We start from the raw sequence: 20,159 nt of genomic DNA, 5'->3' as shown, positions 1-20,159 counted from the left end.
ACAGAGTAGAGAGCCCAGATATGGACACTCAACTCTATGGTCAAATAATCTTCGACAAAGCAGGAAAAAATGTACAGTGGATAAAAGACAGTCTCTTCAATAAATGGTGCTGGGAAAATTGGACAGCTATATGTAGAAGAATGAAACTCGACCATTCTCTTACACCGAACACAAAGATAAACTCAAAATGGATAAAAGACCTCAACGTGAGACAAGAATCCATCAGAATCCTAGAGGAGAACATAGGCAGTAACCTCTTCGATATCAGCCACAGCAACTTCTTTCAAGATATGTCTCCAAAGGCAAAGAAAACAAAAGCGAAGATGAACTTTTGGGACTTCATCAAAATCAAAAGCTTCTGCACAGCAAAGGAAACAGTCAAGAAAACAAAGAAGCAACCCACTGAATGGGAGAAGATATTTGCAAATGACAATACAGACAAAAGGTTGATATCCAAGATCTATAAAAACTTCTCAAACTCAACACACACAAAATAGATAATCATGTCAAAAAATGGGCAGAAGACATGAACAGACACTTCTCTAATGAAGACATACAAATGGCTATCAGACACATGAAAAAATGTTCATCATCACTAGCCATCAGGGAGATTCAAATTAAAACCACATTGAGATACCACCTTATACCTGTTTGAATGGCCAAAATTAGCAAGACAGGAAACAACATGTGTTTGAGAGGATGCAGAGAAAGGGGAACCTTCTTACACTATTGGTGGGAATGCAAGTTGGTGCAGCCACTTTGGAAAACAGAGTGGAGATTCCTAAAGAAATTAAAAATAGAGCTTCCCTATGACCCTGCAGTTGCACTCCTGGGTATTTACCCCAAAGATACAGATGTAGAGAAAAGAAGGGCCATCTGTACCCCAGTGTTTATAGCAGCAATGGCCACGGTCGCCAAACTGTGGAAAGAACCAAGATGCCCTTCAACGGACAAATGGATAAGGAAGATGTGGTCCATATACACTATGGAGCATTATGCCTCCATCAGAAAGGATGAATACCTAACTTTTGTAGCAACATGGACGGGACTGGAAGAGATTATGCTGAGTGAAATAAGTCAAGCAGAGAGAGTCAATTATCACATGGTTTCACTTATTTGTGGAGCATAACAAATAACACGGAGGACATAGGGAGATGGGGAGGAGAGGGGAGTTGAGGGAAATTGGAGGGGGAGATGAACCATGAGAGACTATGGACTCTGAAAAACAATCTGAGTGTTTTGCAGGGGCGGGGGGTGGGAGGTTGGGGGAGCCAGGTGGTAGGTATTGTGGAGGGCACGGATTGCATGGAGCACTGGGTGTGGTGCATAAACAATGAATTCTGTTATACTGAAAATAAATTTTAAAAAGAAGAAGAAGAAAGTCACGGAGGTGTAGAAGGGGGAACAATGTGTAAGCCATTACAGGGATTGTGGCTTTTACTCTGAGAGAGATGGAAGCCAGTGGAGGGTCTTTGAACAGAGAATGACAAAATTTAACACATTTTAAATAGTGAGAATAGATAATTAGAAACTAAGAAATGTCTTATTTATTTTTTTATCTCAAATAACTAACACAGTATCTGGTATATAGTCAGTGTTAATAAATATCAAAAGGCTTAAAAGTTTTCATAGCAGTCCATCTTTAAAATGACGTTTTTAGATAACCAGGATACTTTAATATGGATTAGATATTAGATGATATAAATGGTATTTTTTAGGTGTGATACTAGTATAGTAGTTATATTTGAAAGAGGGCTTATTAGTTAGAAATACATAAAGAATATTTACTGATAAAATCAATAGTGTTTAGATCTTGCTTTCAGTGTTCCAGCAAAAATAAGCAAATATGTAAAAGTGGGAGGACTGATAAAACAAGATGAGTAAAATACTGATAACCATTAAAGCAGGTGACGGATGTATGGGATTCGTTCTACTATTACATCATTCTACTTCTGTGTATATTTGAAATGGCCATAATAAAGTTGTATATATGTTTATATAGAGACATAAACATATATTTATCTTTCTAGATACAGATACCTGTTTATAGAGATGTATATGTATAGATAAAACACATAATATTTTACTTGGTGATTATACCTTTAATAATTCTACCTTTAAAAATCTATCATAAAGAAATAATCAGATGGGGGTACCTGACTGGCTCAGTCAGTAGAGCAAGGGACACTTGACCTCAGGATCCTGAATTGAAGCCCCACCTTAGGTGTAGAACTTCCTTTTAAAAGAAAAGAGGAGGGGTGCCCGGGTGCCTCAGTTGGTTAAGTAGCTGCCTTTAGCTCAGGTGGTGATCCCAGGGTCCTGGGATCCAGCCCCCCCACCACTTCCTTCCTCAGCGGGTAGTCTTGTTCTCCCTCTCTCACTGCCCCTCCCCCCACTCGTGGGCATGCTGTCTCTCAAATAAATAAATAAAATCTTTTAGAAAAAAACCATCAGATAGGCTCGGATGTAAATAAAAAGATTTTCATCTTAGTGTTCTAAAAATAGCTAAAATTTAGAGGGACGCCTGGGTGGCTCAGTGGGCTAAAAATAGCTAAAATTTAAACAACTACATTTTTAACAGCTGGAAAATAAAAACTGGTGTTTTTGTTAAAGTAGAATACTCTGCAGTCCTTAGGTTGTTTTCAAAGACTAATGACTTTAAAAATATTCAAAATAAAATGTTAAGTGAAAAAAAAGAATGAAAAAGTGAAGAAAGCAGAATGAAAAATTGAATTATCCCAGTTTTTATTAAGCATATCTAAATACTTTGTAGATTAAAATTTCAAAGAAATACACTAAATTTGGGGCATCTGGCTGGCTCAGTCAGTAGAACATGTGACTCTGGATCTCAGGGTTGTGAGTTTAAGCCCCACATTGGGTGTAGAGAGTACTAAAAAACAATCTTTGGGAAAGAAAAGAAATATACTAAATTATTACTAGTATCAACTCTAGGTGCTCAAATTACTAGTATCAAATCTAGGTGGATTTTAGGTCTTCTTTTTTTCTTTTACTCTTTATACTTCTCTGTACTTCTAAGATTTTCGTTATTTTTAAGATTTTACTTATTTATATGACAGAGAAAGAGATAGAGGGAAGGCACAAGCAGTGGGAGCTGCAGGCCTAGATCCCAGGACCCTGGGATGATGACCTGAGCCAAAGGCAGATGCCTACTGACTGAGCCACCCAGGCACCCCTAAAATTGTCTTTAGTAAACATACCTGCTTTTATTAAAACAGATAACAGAAGATACTGTCAAAGTCTCAAGCTCAAAACCTTTTGACCATAATACCCTTTATATTAAGATAAATAAATAATAAAATAGACATAAAGATTCATGTTCCAGGATGTTCACTGAATTGCTATTTATGCTAGCAAGAAACTTGGAAATATCTAAATGACCAGTCAGTTGGAGAATGGTTAAATTATGGCACTTTGATGTGGAGCTAGTAAATGTTTTCAGAGAGTGAAGTACTGAAAATACTCATGGTATAGTAGGAAGATACTGAATCGTGTGTGATTTAAATTAATGTTTTTTAAAAAATGAAAGATGAAGGCGGTCATCATGTTAGCAAAATGTTGTTTTAATTTTTGTTTTATTACTTCCTGTGCTTTCTGAATTATCTACACTGGCCATGTATTTATAATCAAAAATGTAATTAAGTATTTTGAAACAAAATACAGAGTACAAGGAGAAGAACATGGATGTTTGAGGAGAAAAATAAGATCTGGAATCACTGCTAGAGGAATAATGCTGAGGACTTAATGAAATGTAAATGATTATTAAACAAAAAGTTGGACTTTATGTAATGGGTCAAGCCTGTTTAGTTTTATGTGTTCCAGCTGTGCTCACCAGGCTGGCAGCACAAGGAGAGGCCGGAGCCTAGTCCTCTAGGATTAGGAGTGCTTGGCAAAAGGTCAGGGCACCATTGTAGCTGCTGTACCTCCACAGTGGTATGAAGATGCTTTTCTACACTGTCAAGTTCTAGGCAAACAGTAATGGTAGTTCTCGTCTGTCCCTCGGCTCCAGGCCTAGTTGCAGCCCTCCTTATTCTTACTCACACTTACTGACTGCTCTTTCTGCCTCCACGCTTCCTCCCTACCATCTTTTACCTTCCTGCTTAGCTTTCTCTTTCTAAAGCACCAGTCACGTCATGTTATTCTCTTTTCAGAAGGCTGTGCTGGCTCTCCATCTCCTTAGAATATCTGAGCTTTTAAGCCACAAATGCGAGGCTCATTAAGATCTGGTCCCAAAGTACCTTTCCCGCCTGATCCTCTGCTGTATATCTCCGTACACCTTTTTCCTGGGCCGCACCATCCTACCTGTCCTTCCCTAAGTAAGCAAGGCTTGTTAGCTGACAACTCCGTATTTTTGCTCTTGCTACATCCTCTGGAACATTTGAGGGACAGTCTTTGAACTTACAGTTGTTATTTCTGCTTTGGTTCTGCCATTTACAGATGGCTGTGTGAGCTTTAATATGTTATTTTGATCTCTTTGAGCATCAGGTGTTTTTCTTAATTTCTTCATCTTCATAATGTTACTACCTACCTGACCGAGTTGTTAGGAATTCGCTCAGGTAATGAATACAAACGCATGTTGTAAGCTAAATGCACACACATATGGCATTATTTTCTACCTACTTCTGTCAGGATGCTTTTGACTTCAAATAACAGAAATCCAACTGAAAATGGCTTAAACAATGAGGAAGCAAGTCTGGAGGTAAGGCAGTTCCAAGGTTGGTTCATGCAGCAGCTCAGTAGTGTCATCAGGGACACAGGGTCCTGCCATCGTCCTGCTCTGCTCTTCTTTGTTATTCTTAGGTTTGTTCCCCTCATGGTAGTAAGATGGCAGCTACAGTGTTAGGTGTCACACAGATGGCTATGTTCAGAAGAAGGAGAGAACATCCCTTTAGTATGCCCCTTAGGAAATCTTTCTGGAAGCTTCTCCCCTGTCTCCACCCACCCTTTTCCCCCTATAAACTTCCCATCATGTCTGATTGAAAAAAACTGCCGCACATGCCCATGCCTAAACCAGTCATCGCTGGGAAAGGGAACGAGCTCATCTTAATTAGCTCAGACCAATCATGACTCACCCCCTGGTGCTGGCTCCCATCTCTCCAAAAGGAACCAATGCTCAGAAAAGGACAAAGTAGGGGCTGTGTTAGGGAGGGAAAGATTGCGATAGCACAGGCTTCAGGGATGATCCTGGTTTGTGGGAACAGGGAGGTAAATGAGTGATAAGTAGTAGATTCATCGTAAAGGGGAGTTTGTTTCTGGTCTATCAAGATTTTGGCCAGGCAGCAAATGATGAGAGGACAGACGGGGTGGGAAGAGTGTGAAGTTTTTGCTTTTCTAGTTTTAACATTTGTCTTTATATCTAAATAGGTGTGCAGTGGAGCTGATGAAGACCCTGACGATAAAAACGCACCGTTTCGGCAGCGGCCATTTTGCAAATATAAAGGACATACCGCTGATCTCCTTGATCTTTCATGGTCTAAAGTACGAAATTCTTACTTGGAGAGTGTATTAATTCTACATAACTAGGACTTCAGGATAAAAACAGATGTTTTGTTTTTCAAGTGTTTTGTTATGTATACTACATGGGAGTTACCTACAAAGTAATCGGTTAAAAGAGGAGAAACATTCAATTAGGCTAATACAGTGTTTATATTAAGAGTTTCTGTCTGGATCTGTCTTTATACCTGTATTTTTGGCTTCTTTAGAAACTAATTTTGTTTGCAAAGCTGCTGTTCTTACAAAATGAATATATGATTTCAGCTACAGTGCTGAAGTCAGATCTATCTAATCAAGACTGCTTTGGTTAATCTGCTATATTTATTAAATCATTAAGTTTAACAATATATGACTCTTTGATAAGTCATCAGTTTATGTGTTTTTTCCCTTAGAGCAAAATTATTTCAGAAGTAGAGGGCCTGTTTTGCCACTGAACAAATATCTTAGCAGTTTTGCAAAAATTTAAAGAGATACTTTAAATTTTATTTAAGGCATTTGAAGCATGAAGCAGTGTTTGGAATTCCATCTCCTACCCAGCTCCCCTCCAGCATCCCTCCGTTAGTTTCCTAGAGTTAAGATGTCTCTCTTTCTCAGACTGATGTAGTTCACTTAGCATAATACCCTCTAGTTCCATTCACATCGCTGCAAATGGTAAGGTTTCATTCTTTTTAATGGCTGAGTAATATTATACCAGAATTCTTTTTTTTTTAAGATTTTATTTATTTATTTGACAGACAGAGATCACAAGTAGGCAGAGAGGCAGGCAGAGAGAGAGGAGGAAGCAGGCTCCCTGCTGAGCAGGGAGCCTGATGCGGGGCTTGATCCCAGGACCCTGGGATCATAACCTGAGCCGAAGGCAGAGGCTTTAACCTACTGAGCCACCCAGGTGCCCCTTGTACCAGAATTCTATTTTTTGGTTGTATAATACACTATCTATTTATTTTTATTTTTTTAAAGATTTTATTTATTTGATAGATCACAAGTAGGCGGGGCGGGGTGGGGGGGAGCAGGCTCCCTGCTGAGCAGAGCCCAATGCAGGGCTTGATCTCAGAACCCTGAGATCATCACCTGAGCTAAAGGCAGAAGCTTAACCTGAGCCACCCAGGCACCCTTACACTATTTAAAAACAAGTAGGGGGGTACCTGTGTCACTCAGTTAAACATCAGACTCTTGATTTCTGAGAGTCTGCTTAAGGATTCTTTCTGTCTTCCTCTGCTCCTCCCCTCCATGTACGCAGGCAGCACATGTGCGCATGCTCTCTCTCTCAATTAATTAAATAAAAACAGGTATACCACATAAAACATACACTTTTATAGCTAGCCCCAAATATCATATATTTATCAGTGCAGTAACATAGCCAAATTGATATTTGCGCTTAGATTTTAACATCTCTGTGCCTCAATGTTCTCATTTGGGAAGGAGGATAATGATATACCTAGTTCATAGTATAGTGTTAACAATTTTTAGTACATTACAGGTACTCAATAAATGTCATCATTGCTTTGATTTGTTTAGCACCTTTAGGAATACCAGAGAATACTAGGGTCTCTTTGTGTTGCCTCATTCAGTATAACACATAGGTCTTAAATTATGCCAAAAAGTTAAAGAACTTCTGCCAACTGGAAACTTTTGACAGATGGATGTTTGGTTCCTGGGTGATGGGCCATCAGCATGACTAAAGCAGTTACACTCCCCTCTTGTAGCTTCTAGAAAATTCTATGATCTATTCTGAGATGTTTGACGATTTCTCTTCTCTCATTTTCTTGCCTTGGGTGTGACAGGTGCACAATAACTTTTCATTTCCATGCTGCATTATAGGGTAATCTTTTTGAAGGCATTTTAAGTGGCAGTTAGGGAATTCTTGTGAGTTAAAATTCACCAGTGTTGCCAATGTCAGAATAGCTAAAGTGACAATCATGTGAATGGATGTCTTATATTCATAGCCTGGTTTCACTATATGGGGATTATAAAAACTAAGGCACACCTTAGTCTTCTTGGTGCTTAGCAGATTTGTTTTAACATAGATCGTTAGGATAATCCTAATTTTAGAACAGGTCATATAAAAAAAGTCTTAGAACCAAAGGAGTATGGCATGTAATGGGGAGAAAAATGGGATCTTCCAAGTGAATTGGATAATCTTTTGTTCTTTCTAATGCTAGGTATAACAATAATAATAACAAAACTGTTGAGATACATAGAACTGAAAGTTTGCTTTTATTGTGCATGTCGTGTTTTCTTAGGGTGATAAAATGATCAATGTCAATTTCTCACTAGAACTACTTCCTGCTTTCTTCTTCGATGGATAAAACGGTCAGGTTATGGCACATTTCCAGAAGAGAATGCCTTTGCTGTTTCCAACATATAGATTTTGTCACTGCCATAGCTTTCCATCCAAGAGTAAGTAATTTTTTAAAAATTTTATTTATTTATTTGACAGAGAGAGAGATCACAAGTAGGCAGAGGCAGGCAGAGAGAGGGGGAAGCAGGCTCCCCACTGAGCAGACAGCCCAATGTGGGGCTCGATCCCAGGACCCTGAGATCATGACCTGAGCTGAAGGCAGAGGCTTTAATCCACTGAGCCACCCAGGTGCCCCAGAATTGTTTTTATATATTTTTTATTAGACCATAAGGAAGGTGAGGGAACCTGGTTTCTCTGGAGGGCTGTTGAACTATAGGAAAAAAATTAACAGCCACATAGTTAAGAATAACTTAATTTAGTATTTCTCTTTCTTTCCTTCTTTCCTCCCACCTCCCTTCCTCCCTTCCTCAATTTTTTATTTTAGAGTAGGTTCCACACCTAGCATGGAGCCCAGTATGGGGCTTTAGCTCACAACCCAGAGATGAAGACCTGAGCTGAGATCAAGAGTTGGACTCTTAACTGAGCCACCCAGGCAGCCTCTTTTTTTTTTTTTTTTTTTTTTCCGGTTAAGATTTATTTATTTTGAGAGAGAGAGAGAGACACCAGCATATGAGGTGGGGTGGGGAGGGAGGGGAGGGAAAGAGGGAGGAAGATTCTCCAGCAGACTCCCTTCTGAGCACAGAGCCCGACAATATGCGGCTCAATCTCACAACCCTGAGACTGTGACCTGAGCCAAAACCAGGAGTCAGATTGATGCTCAACCACCTGAGACCCCAGGCGCCCATTAAGCATCTGACTCTTGATCTCAGCTCAGGTCTTGAACTCCAGGTTGTGAGTTTAAGCCTCACCTTGGGTTACAAGCATGTAGCCTATTTAAAGAAAAGAGAAGAAAGGAAATATTCTGCTAATCTGTATTAGAACTAGAAATGTTAGTCTAACTATAATAATGAAAAGCCATCCCAAATCTTTAATAACATATGCAGGGTGTAAATAACGTATCCTGTTAAAGATGAGAGAGATTGGAGGTGGAGGAAGAAGAGGCAGCAGGTGGGTAAATAAGCGAGGGAAGCATGTAGGGGAGAATAGTTGGGGGGGGGGGGTGAGAAGAGACAAAGAAGAAAAGGTTGAAAGAGGTAAAGACCAAAATTCACTATAAGGTATACCGAATTCCTGTTTAATGTCTGGAAATACTGTTTTGGTTTTTTGGTTGGGTGTTGTGGGTTTTTGTTTTGTTTTGTTTTGTTTTGTTTTAGTGAGCTCTGCACCCAGCATGGGGCTTGAACTCAACGACCCCGAGATCAAGAGTCTCATGCTCTACCGACTGAACCAGCAGGCGCCCCTGGAAATACTGTTAATCATGAGATCCATGTTAATTCATTTTCAGTGTAGAAAATCCCTCCCAGTCTTTCCTCCGAAAAGGAAGTATTTCATATGATTTCAACCAAAGGAGGAAAATTCATCTTGGGATTGCTGACTTTATTATGTTCTTATAGGATAAAGCCACCAAATGAGTAAGGCTAAATTAATTTTCACTCTTTACAACTAGAAGCACAAGGGAAGGCTGGTGCCGGTGCTGCTCCACTAGCTGGGCTGAGATAAGTGGAGGACTTGAGCTGACCTGACTTACCCTCCCCCATGTTGATGTAATCCTATTTCTGTTCACATCCCCATCTCTGTATGTTTAACACCCAATATCATGTTAATGCAGCATTTTATTTACACTCACATTTCTTCTTCTTTTTCCCCAAATTAAGAGAGAAGAATGACTTTTTTCCCCTTTCAATATCATTTCCCTCCCAAGGCAGGCTTATAATATAGACCCTTAGAAGACTTTGGTTTAGAAGTTGGCAAATTAAAAATGCTTAATCTTTGCGGATACCTTATCAGTTTGGACCATCAAGCTTTTTGAGGCATCTTTCTGAATAACACCCCCATCCTGTCAGCCAAGGATGCAGCAAAAGAATGGCTTTGCTCCTGTCAGCAACTGTGAACAAAATCCTTCCCTCACCTCTATTTTAACTAATATGTCAGGGTGGAAAGGGAGAGGTATTAGTTGTGATAGTTACCTATGTAGTACTTTACTATTAAGGTTCTTGTTTAGTCATTACTTTTTCTATACTTACATTTGGTTTCATTTTTTGAAACCAAAAAGTCCTAATTCTAAAATTCCATAGATCTGAAGGGTTTTTAAGAGGGGCTGGGGTAGGATGGTATGGTGTTAACATTTTCTTAGGAAACGTGACTCTATTAAAATAATGTTATCTAGAAAGAAGGAAGCAGAATTATAAAAGAAATAGCAAAATGAAGATAATATATGCACACACATATACACACACATATGCATGTATGTAAATAAAATTCTGGTTTTAAGACCAACATGAAGTCTTTTTACTTGTTCTACTCTTCTACTGGTAGTCATCAAGTAGAGCCTACTATACCACAGCTAAAAAATGTCCTTTCTCTATAAATTGTCTTTGACAAGCCTCGGAGGTGAGTAAAAATGATAGTCTTAAGCAGAAGGGAATACTTCTTGTTTTGGCATTCCAATTATTTTACTCTTAATTCTTACGTTACCAACAGACCAGTTTAGGTGATATTTTGCCAACATATACAAATCTTGAATCATTGTGTTATACTTCGAAACTAATATAACATTGTCTGCCAATGATCTCTCATTAGACCAGCTTAGTAGGCCTGGTTTAGTGTATAGCAGGGTTTCTCATTCCTGGCGCTTGACATTTTGAGCTAGATCATTCTTTGTTGTAAAGGGAATAAATTCTGTCCTGTGCATTGCAGAGTGTTTAACAGGATTCCTGTCCTCTCCCCACTAGATGCCCAGAACATGCCACCCCCAGGTGTGACAGTCAAAAATGTCTCCAGGCATTTCTAGATGTCCTCTATGGAGCCAACTTGCCCCCTGTTGAGAAGCCCTGCTTTGGGATTGAGAATTTAAATACTGAAGCAATTTCCTACTGACATGGTGTCAAAATTAACCACAAAACAACTGGTTCTCTGGGCTAACCAGCTTTAGTCTTTTATCCAAGTACTATGTGGATCCCAGAGGAAGATCTGGACAAACATATCATTACAGGATAGTTTCTCCCAAAGCGTGTTCCTTGAGGGTGCTAACCCTGCTAGGTGTTCCTGCCAGCGCTCTCCCAACTGTAACACCCACCCACCCCGCAAAAAAAGGTCCCTGGTTATATAAGTTGGAAAATGCTACCTACCTTATTCCTCTTTTGGAGACCGAGAATGCATATTAACTGAGAATCCTCTCTAACTTTCTGTAACCCAGAATCTCTCAAACTTAAGTGAACCATTGTCCCACACAACCATTCTCCAGCACATTATCCATTAACATCCATACTTTGGGAAAAGCAGTTTAAGGATATGATAAAGTAAATAGAAAGTCATTTTTCTTTTTTGTTAAGATTTTATTTATATGACAGAGATCACAAGTAGGCAGAGAGTCAGGCAGAGAGAGAGAGAGAAGCAGACTCCCTGCTGAGCAGAGAGCCCAATGAGGGGCTCGATCCCAGGACCCTGAGCTCAGGACCTGAGCCGAAGGCAGAGGCTTTAACCCACTGAGCCACCCAGGCGCCCCTAGAAAGTCATTTTTCCAAAGCGAACACTGAAGTTTCTAATAGTTGTTTTTAGTGAATAAAATAATGCTTGCTTGGGGGTGCCTGGCTAGCTCAATCCATAGAGCATGTGACTCTTGATCTCCTTGGGGTTGTCAGTTCAGGCCCCACATTGGGTATAGAGATTACTTAAAAATAAAGTCTGGAAAAAAATACTTAAAGATTAGTATTTTATAAATGGGATCTAAATTTTTTTTTTAAGATTTTATTTATTTATTTGACAGAGAGAAATCACAAGTAGATGGAGAGGCAGGCAGAGAGAGCGAGAGGGAAGCAGGCTCTCTGCTGAGCAGAGAGCCCGATGTGGGACTCGATCCCAGGACTCTGAGATCATGACCTGAGCCGAAGGCAGCGGCTTAACCCACTGAGCCACCCAGGCGCCCGGGATCTAAATATTTTTAAAGCATTAATTCTAACAGGCTTTATGTTTTGACTTGCTAATGAATTTTTCTTGATCTGGTAAAATGAGAGCCTTTCTCTTTTGCAACATTTTTAGGATGACAGGTATTTTCTAAGTGGATCATTGGATGGAAAGCTCCGCCTTTGGAACATACCTGACAAAAAAGTCGCTTTGTGGAATGAAGTAGATGGTCAAACAAAATTGATCACAGCTGCAAATTTCTGTCAGAATGGCAAATACGCGGTGATTGGGACATATGATGGCAGATGTATTTTCTATGATACAGAGGTAAAGGATTATGTTGTGTAAATTGCATGATGGAATACTTAGCAGTTTCGTATAAGTTGGTATATCCTCTCTGGGCATATAAATTGGGGTGAACAGTACTCGGCCTCTCTGTAGGTTGTATCAGATGATCTTTGAGGTTCCTTCTAATCCTCGTATTTTAAATTTGTGTTTTCTTTTCAGCATTTGAAATACCACACACAAATACATGTCCGGTCTACCAGAGGACGCAACAAAGTTGGAAGAAAAATTACTGGCATTGAACCTCTACCTGGAGAAAATAAGGTACTAAGTATTCAAAACCATCTCTCCTCACACTGTATATAGACTCCTGAAAATTCTTACTGTCTTGGCTTAAGAATGTATTTTCTGTCATGTGGAATATAGGCTTTTCTAGTTTTGAGGTATATTCTCTCTGTATATGTGTATGTAATATCCTTTTTGGTTATACCTTAACTTAGATTAAAAGATGGCATTTTTAATTTTTCCTTTGATTTATTTTTAGATACTGGTAACCTCAAATGACTCCAGAATCAGACTATATGATCTTAGAGATTTGTCACTGTCCATGAAGTATAAGGGTTATGTCAACAGTAGCAGCCAGATCAAAGCAAGTTTCAGGTAAACTGGCAATGAGAAATTCCAAAAGAGATATTTCTCTTCTACTCCCATATTTTCTTTGATCTATGCCTTACACGTTTCTATGGTGTTTTTCCTTTCTTTGCACTTTTAAAACTGGCCACTCACCTTGTCACCCTGCAGTCCTAACCGTGTCCACCTGTTCAGTCAACAGAGTTGAGTTGCCCCTACTCTGCAGACAAAGAAACCGAGACTCAGAAAATGAAGTGATTTGTCTGAAGTCACTGGTAGTTGCAGAGCTGGGATTAGAAGACTCACTCCCAGCTCTGGAATTAGTGGTTTTGTACTTTTATGTCAGCTTTTCTAAGAGGAATCTTACCTGCCACCCACCATGGTCTTGATCCTTTTAGGTACTGAAGCTGATAAAGCATTTTAACACCCTGAAGTACGGCATCCTGTATTTATACCTTTACATCACGTTATTATTTGAACTCTTAATTGGGGGTCTGGAGGCGCTCCTGAAATTACTGCGTCTTCTTCCTCATAGCCCTCTTTCATTCAGCCCTTTCCTTAACAGTTTCCTTTCTTCTTGAATTGCCCAGTAATTACCAAGAAATTTAGTTGGTGAAGTGTTCTGCTTCTCTCTTTCATCTCTTAAGTAGGCGTTTCTCTCGGTGTGGGCTAACAGGCAGCACAGTTATCTAGAGCTTTCGTGAAAATCCTTGTGCCTCTGGGCTCCATGTTAGACCTGCATGTTCAGAACCTCTCGAGTGAGACTAGGAGTCTGTATGTCAACAAGCTCTCCTGGGTGTTCGCTTGGGATTCTTAAAGTAGGAAGGGCTGATAGAAGGAAACCTAAAACATCCAAAACTGACTTCTTTTTCTTTCCCAAATTTAGCCATGATTTTAGTTACCTCGTCAGTGGCTCAGAAGATAAGTATGTTTATATCTGGAGTACTTACCATGACCTCAGCAAGTTTACTTCAGTCAGGAGAGACCGGAATGATTTTTGGGAAGGTATTAAGGGTAAGTAAATGCCCGCTCCTGTGTGTCCTCCAAATGAGTAAAGTTAAGATGGAGATGTATTAGGGGCACCTGGGTGGCTTAGTGGGTTAAAGCCTCTGCCTTCGGCTCCGGTCATGATCCCAGGGTCCTGGGATCGAGCCCTGCATCGGGCTCTCTGCTCTGCAAGGAACCTGCTTCCTCCTCTCTCTCTGCCTGCCTCTCTGCCTACTTGTGATCTCTCTCTGTCAAATAAATAAATAGGGCACCTGGGTGGCTCTGCATTCGGCTCAGGTCACGGTCCTGGAGTCCCGGGATCGAGTCCCACATCGGGCTCCCAGCTCCATGGGGAGTCTGCCTCTCCCTCTGACCTTCTCGCCTCTCATGTTCTCTCTCACTGTCTCTCTCAAATAAATAAAATCTTTAAAAAAAAAAGAAAGAAATAAAAATATTTTTTTTAAAAAAAGATGGAGATGTCTTACAAGTGTGAATAGGCATTACTTCAGAGACAGTCTGGCAGCCATAACTGCTTTTGCTTTGTATTTGGCTTTGTTTGACTTTTCTATACCAAGGCCGAACTTATACAGGCACACCTCATTTTAATTAAGCTGGGTACGTTGTTTTTGTACCTAATTCTGTTGCACATTAATTGACTGAAGCACAGTATAGATACAATTTTTATATATGCACTGGCAAACAGAAAAATTAGTTTGACTTGCTTAACTGCAATGTCCGCTTTTTTACAATGATCCGAAGTAACCTGCAATATCTCTGAGGTATGCCTGTATGTGCTTTTTTTTTTTAAGCACATATATTTGGGTTTTAAATAGTTCTTAATTACTTATGTGCTAATTTTAAAGGATACTAGCTAATAACATATACTGTTTAAAAAACTACACTATTGTATTTTTTGCATATGATGCTTTCTGTCTGGATGTTTAGGATCAAGTTTATTAGTTATGCTGAAGTACATTTTTTTTCCCCAGCACATAATGCAGTTGTTACATCAGCCATCTTTGCTCCAAACCCAAGTTTGATGTTGTCTTTGGATATGCAATCCGAAAAAGCAGAAGGGAATGAAAAAGGTGAAGATGCTGAAGTTTTAGATACCATGCCCTCTGGTAGGTACTCATATTTTATTTGACCTACATTTTTTCTAGTCAGCACTTCCAGCTTCATTGACCTACGTTGGGTATTGTGAGGTTTTTGTGTGTATGAAGAAATATTGCTTGTTTATGACATAAGTGTGAGTTTCCCCTTCCAAACATTTCAGTAACCTTTTTGTTGCAAGTTTTACTTCATTTAGATTTACCTTTGAATTAAAAGTAAAAATTTTGGAAGTTCTTTTTCTTTTTAAAGGTTTTTTTTTTAAATTTTATTTATTTATTTGACAGAGAGATCACAAGTAAGCAGAGAGGCAGGCAGAGAGAGAGAGAGGGGAGGAAGCAGGCCCCCTGCTGAGCAGAGAGCCCGATGTGGGACTCGATCCCAGGACTCTGAGATCATGACCTGAGCCGAAGGTAGAGGCTTAACCCACTGAGCCACCCAGGTGCCCTTTTTTTTTTTTTGAAAGAGAGCACAAGCCAAGTGCTTGATTTCAGGACCCTAGGATCATGACCAGCCGAAGGTAGAACCACCCAGCTGCCCCCATCATTAATTATTTTTTTTTAAGATTTTATTTATTTTAGAGAGTGAGATCATGAGCAGGGGTGGGAGGATAGAGGGAGAAGCAGACCCCCCGCTGAGCAGGGAGCCCAGCGCAGGACTCAGTCCCATCATGACCTGAGCTGAAGGCAGATACTTAATTGACTGTGCCACCCAGACTCCCCAGAAGTTCATTATTTTTTTTTTATGGGCAGTTGTTCCCTTTGGAGAAGTACAAACAAGACATACAATACAAAATATCTTTGTTGTCTGTCTCTTCTAGCAGACTCTCATTCTGAGGACAGAGACTTATATATGTCCTATATATTATTCTAATGCCATTGCCTACATATAGTTGGTCCTAATAAGTATGTGTTGAGCAAATGAATTAAACCAAATAAAAGTAGCGTCCTTTTCTACTTGCCACAAACTGATAGCTTTATAACTTCCCAGGTAGCTATTTACAAGCCTGTGATTTCTTGTGATTTGCAGCATATGTTTAGGGAAATAAGGAGTAATTCCAGTTATATAAAATGGTCAGATTAGGAAGTAAAAAGAAAACACCAAAAAGTTGTACCGAGTGTCAATTATATAAAAATGGTTCCCGTTAGGGGTGCCTGGGTGACTCAGTCGGTTGAGCGTCTGACTCTTGATTTTGGCTCAGGTCATGATCTCAGGGTCGTGAGATCAGCAGAGAGTCTGCTGGAGAGCCTCTCCCTCTCCCTCCCACCCAGCTCTCTCCCAAATTAAAAAAAAAAAAAGAAGAAGAAGTCCCTGTTAGCCCTTAAGAGCGTGGTGAGACCATGTAAATTTGGAAAACAAATGTATTGTTGAAATGAATTTCAGAATAGTTTATTAAATGTTCTTTTTCTTTCTAGAGACTATAGCTAGACTTTTTAGAGAGTTTTAAACCACAACAAAAGTTACAGTATACAAACGGCTCTTCTAAAAGTATTTGAATACTTTAGAGTTCACAAGTATTTTATTTCATTTAATCTCAAGTAATTTCCCTTGCGGTATTATTTATACTGTGCACTACACTAAATACACTATTTCTTCTGTCTGTGATAGCAAAGATGAACTTCAGTCTAGCACTTCCTTCAGTTACAAGATTTAGAAATATACCAGGTCAGCATTATTAAACCTTTACTAAATACCTGTTTGGCAATTTTTCTTTTTCTTTCTTTTTTTCTCAGAACCAGATCCAGTGTTCTCCTTTAACTCATCATTTGGGCAATTTTTTCCCTCCCAGTGATACCTTTTTATACTCTATGCATCTCCCCTCCACATTTCACTGAAAATTCTAGCCTTTTTAAGGATTTTTTTTAAAAGATTTTATTTATTCATTTGACAGAGATCACAAGTAGGCAGAGAGGCAGGCAGAGAGAGAGGGGGAAGCAGGTTCCTTGCTGAGCAGAGAGCCTGATGTGGGGCTCAATCCCAGGACCCTGGGACTATGACCTGAGCCAAAGGCAGAGGCTTTAACCCACTGAGCCACCCAGGCACCCCTTAAGGATTTATTTTTTTAGAGAGAGTGTGAACTGGAGGGGAGAACCAGAGGGAGAGAGAGAAAATCCCAAGGAATCTCCATACCCGAGTGCAGAGCTCTCACAGAAGTCTCACAGCCCTGATATCATGATCTGAGCTGAAATCAAGAGTTGGATGCTTAACTGACTGAGCCATCCAGTTGCCTCTGAAAATTCTCATGATTAAAACAACTTGAAAGATGAAAAAGTCCTTTTTACAGAGGCACAACTTTTAATGAATTATACTCAGATTTGTGTTTGTGGTTTTGTACCCATCGAGGTAAAATGTAAAAAGAAAACTCTGAAAACTGGTATGAGATCATAAAATATATCTGATTGCCCTCTGTCTGACATAGTTGGCAATTTACGCTTCAGTTTTTCTTATGTATAAAGTCATGATAATCCCTAGTTTATAAGTTTATGATAAAAATTAAAGAGAATATATAAAGTGTCTAGCAAAATGCCTGCTGTGTAGGAGACGTCTTTATTGTTGTTGTATCTTACAGAGCATTTATCTGTACACTAGGAATTATATTCTTCTCCAGCCTTTCTCATCATCTCTTATCTCAAGTCCTTTGCTGCCTCCTACTGCCTAGCACAAGGTTGATATAGGCCAGAGAGTGGGAAGGAATGTTCACAGGCTTAGGATATGTTTTTAGCAGATCTAAATGAAGCCATTTTGTCTTAACCCATTCTGTACCCAAATTTCCAGTTAAAGTTTGGATTATTTTCTTCCTTACTAATCAGTCCTTCATAAATCTGTAGTTTTTACCCATGCATAATGGAATTGTGAATTTTGTTAAATGCTTTTTACTGGTAAATGTCAGAGGTAGGCATTTCGCCCTTCAGCATAGCTACATGGCTCTTCATACAAACCATGGAAGCAAGTTGCTGTCAGCATTCACAGAGGCATCATGTGTACTTCATTTCCTGGCAATTTCAGTATGTCTGCTGGACCATGAACCTTACTGTCCACCTCACTAGAGACCCCTGATAACAGCACACTTGGCCCAGCTGATGCCATTCTGCCTGCATTCCAGTCCTGGAGCTGAACGACATGCTATCCTCTTGCCGAGAAGTGAAGCACTGGACAGTTTAGAGGCCTAGGCTGCCTGGGAGTAAATCTAGGCATCCAGGCCCCAAGGGACTGTAATCTCCCCAAGCCAGGGAAAGACTGGCTAAGGCACCGGAAGTGGAAGTGAGCCTCAGAGAGGAGGAGAGTACAGGAGAATGAAAGGATTACTGGAGCGAGCTGGAAAAGAGACTGGCACCTGGCTGGCTCGGTCAGGGGAATGTATGACACTTAATCTTGGGGTTGTGAGTTTGAGCCCCACTTTGGGTATAGAGATTACTACAAAAAAAAATCTTGGGGCACCTGGGTGGCTCAGTGGGTTAATAAGCCTCTGCCTTCGGCTCAGGTCATGATCCCAGGGTCCTGGGATCAAGCCCCATGTTGGGCTCTCTGCTCGGGGAGCCTGCTTCCTTCTTTCTCTGTTTCTGCCTGCCTCTCTGCCTATTTGTGATCTCTGTCTGTGAAATAAATAAAATCTTTAAAAAAAATATTGGGAGGAAAGACTGAAAACATGGGGAAAATGTGTGGGGTCACGGGCACGTGACACTTCAAACAGCAGACTTTATATTCAACTAAAAACTTTTTTTTATGCTTTTAAGGTATCATGAAGACAGATAATACAGAAGTTCTTCTTTCTGCTGACTTCACTGGAGCAATCAAAGTGTTTATTAACAAAAGGAAAAATGTATCTTAATTTGAAATGACATTTAAGATAAACATATCAGTAAGTTTCTGTATGTATCAGAACTGAAAAAGTATATTCTAGTGTTTCAGGCTAACATCCTTTTTTTTGTTGTTTAATTTTTATTGGAAGTTGTTCAAATATAATATATTTTTTGAGCGGCAGTGTTAATGACCTATAAACCCTGGACTGATAGACTAGACAGAAATGTGGCTAGAATAACATTGCCAAACATTAGGCTTTATGTTTTGTTATATTTGTGTTTTTGTTACATAATTGTGAACATGCGCAGGTTTCTGCATGAAAATATATTAATATATTAATCACATGTGTGTGCCTTTTGGTTACATGCACTAAATCTAACAGAGTTAAGTTATTTCAGTGGCCCTTTTGGCCTCTTTTATGGTGGGAGGGGAGGAGTCTTGTTTCTAGCTTATAAAGTTTCTTTTGCACAAAACTTCATTTTTCAGAAAAGTGGTATTGACTGAGTTACTGTTTTGAAAATGTTATACAGGTTTTCAATAGGTCAACAACCGTGTGTAAATGGTTTTTATAAACTTCTCAATTTGGGGACAAGATTTTTTTTGTGTGTGGTCTAAATTGTGGACTTAAGATTCTTTTCTATGTATGTATATATATAATTTTTCTTCCTTTCTCTTTTCTTTATCTTCTTTTGTTTTTATTTTTCTCATTCTTTTTTTTTTTTTTTTTTTTTTTGCTACACTGGAGCACAATGTTTCTATGTAAAAAATTCTTTTCATTCATTATCCATGAGCACCAGGCTTTGCTCACTTAAAAAAATTAAGCCGCATTAAGGAGTGAGTCTTCTTTTTTACAATAATGTAAAAATGAACTGTTTACATTTTTTTAAAGCATTGTAGTTTTAAAAATTAAGCTGTTTTGTTTTGTGTTGTTGAATTTGAAAGCCTTTGTAAATATTGATATAATGTACCAATGAAATAACATCTGGGGCAATGGAACCCTTATCATGTTGTTGATGGTTAGCATATGTTTCTGAAAATTAAATATGTATTATTAAAAGTTGGTCACCAAACACTTGTTAAATATGTGACTTTATTTTCAGATGACCTTGGGAAACTGAGGAATGTAAGAAAAGCAAAGTCTTACTTTATACTTTGATTTTTAACAAGCAGAAGACCAGATTTTGGACCCCTGACTTACAGTGCATTAACCACATACCTTACAAAAAAATATTTTTCTAATTCTAAACTGATAAGAGTTTACCTGTGTGCATATGTGTTCTTTATTGCATTTGTTTTTGGTATCTGCGTGAGAAGCTGGAAAGCCATGATCAGATCCTTATTAATCAGCGTGGTCTTGGAGTGTTCTGGATATTCTGTTTCATTTCATGTTGTTTGCCTTGGTTTCACCCCTGTGCTGCTTTTTGTTTTTTTCCCTCCACTGTTGCCAGTGCTGTGCTCTCCCCCTTCTCTGCTC

The 20,159-nt window shown here is 39.2% G+C and overlaps 1 protein-coding gene across 2 annotated transcripts in view; it reads left to right on the top strand.

Moving 5' to 3' along the window:
• The window catches only part of WDR44 (WD repeat domain 44), an 89,590-nt gene extending 69,835 nt beyond the window's left edge, over positions 1-19,755 (top strand). For both annotated transcript variants that reach the window (XM_082716334.1, XM_082716333.1), the window contains 8 exons: positions 5,383-5,496; positions 7,786-7,908; positions 12,008-12,199; positions 12,380-12,481; positions 12,702-12,817; positions 13,674-13,801; positions 14,764-14,898; positions 18,619-19,755. In XM_082716334.1, the coding sequence (XP_082572460.1) occupies positions 5,383-5,496; positions 7,786-7,908; positions 12,008-12,199; positions 12,380-12,481; positions 12,702-12,817; positions 13,674-13,801; positions 14,764-14,898; positions 18,619-18,713 (1,005 nt within the window). In that variant the 3' untranslated portion in view covers positions 18,714-19,755. The remainder of the gene's footprint in view (positions 1-5,382; positions 5,497-7,785; positions 7,909-12,007; positions 12,200-12,379; positions 12,482-12,701; positions 12,818-13,673; positions 13,802-14,763; positions 14,899-18,618) is intronic.
• Positions 19,756-20,159: the final 404 nt, after the last annotated feature.

This window comes from Mustela nivalis, assembly GCF_964662115.1.
Source record: "Mustela nivalis genome assembly, chromosome: X".
Classification (NCBI taxonomy): domain Eukaryota; kingdom Metazoa; phylum Chordata; class Mammalia; order Carnivora; family Mustelidae; genus Mustela; species Mustela nivalis.
The sequence above is the reverse complement of the archived record's forward strand: the minus strand, read 5'-3'. Positions and strand labels throughout refer to the sequence as shown.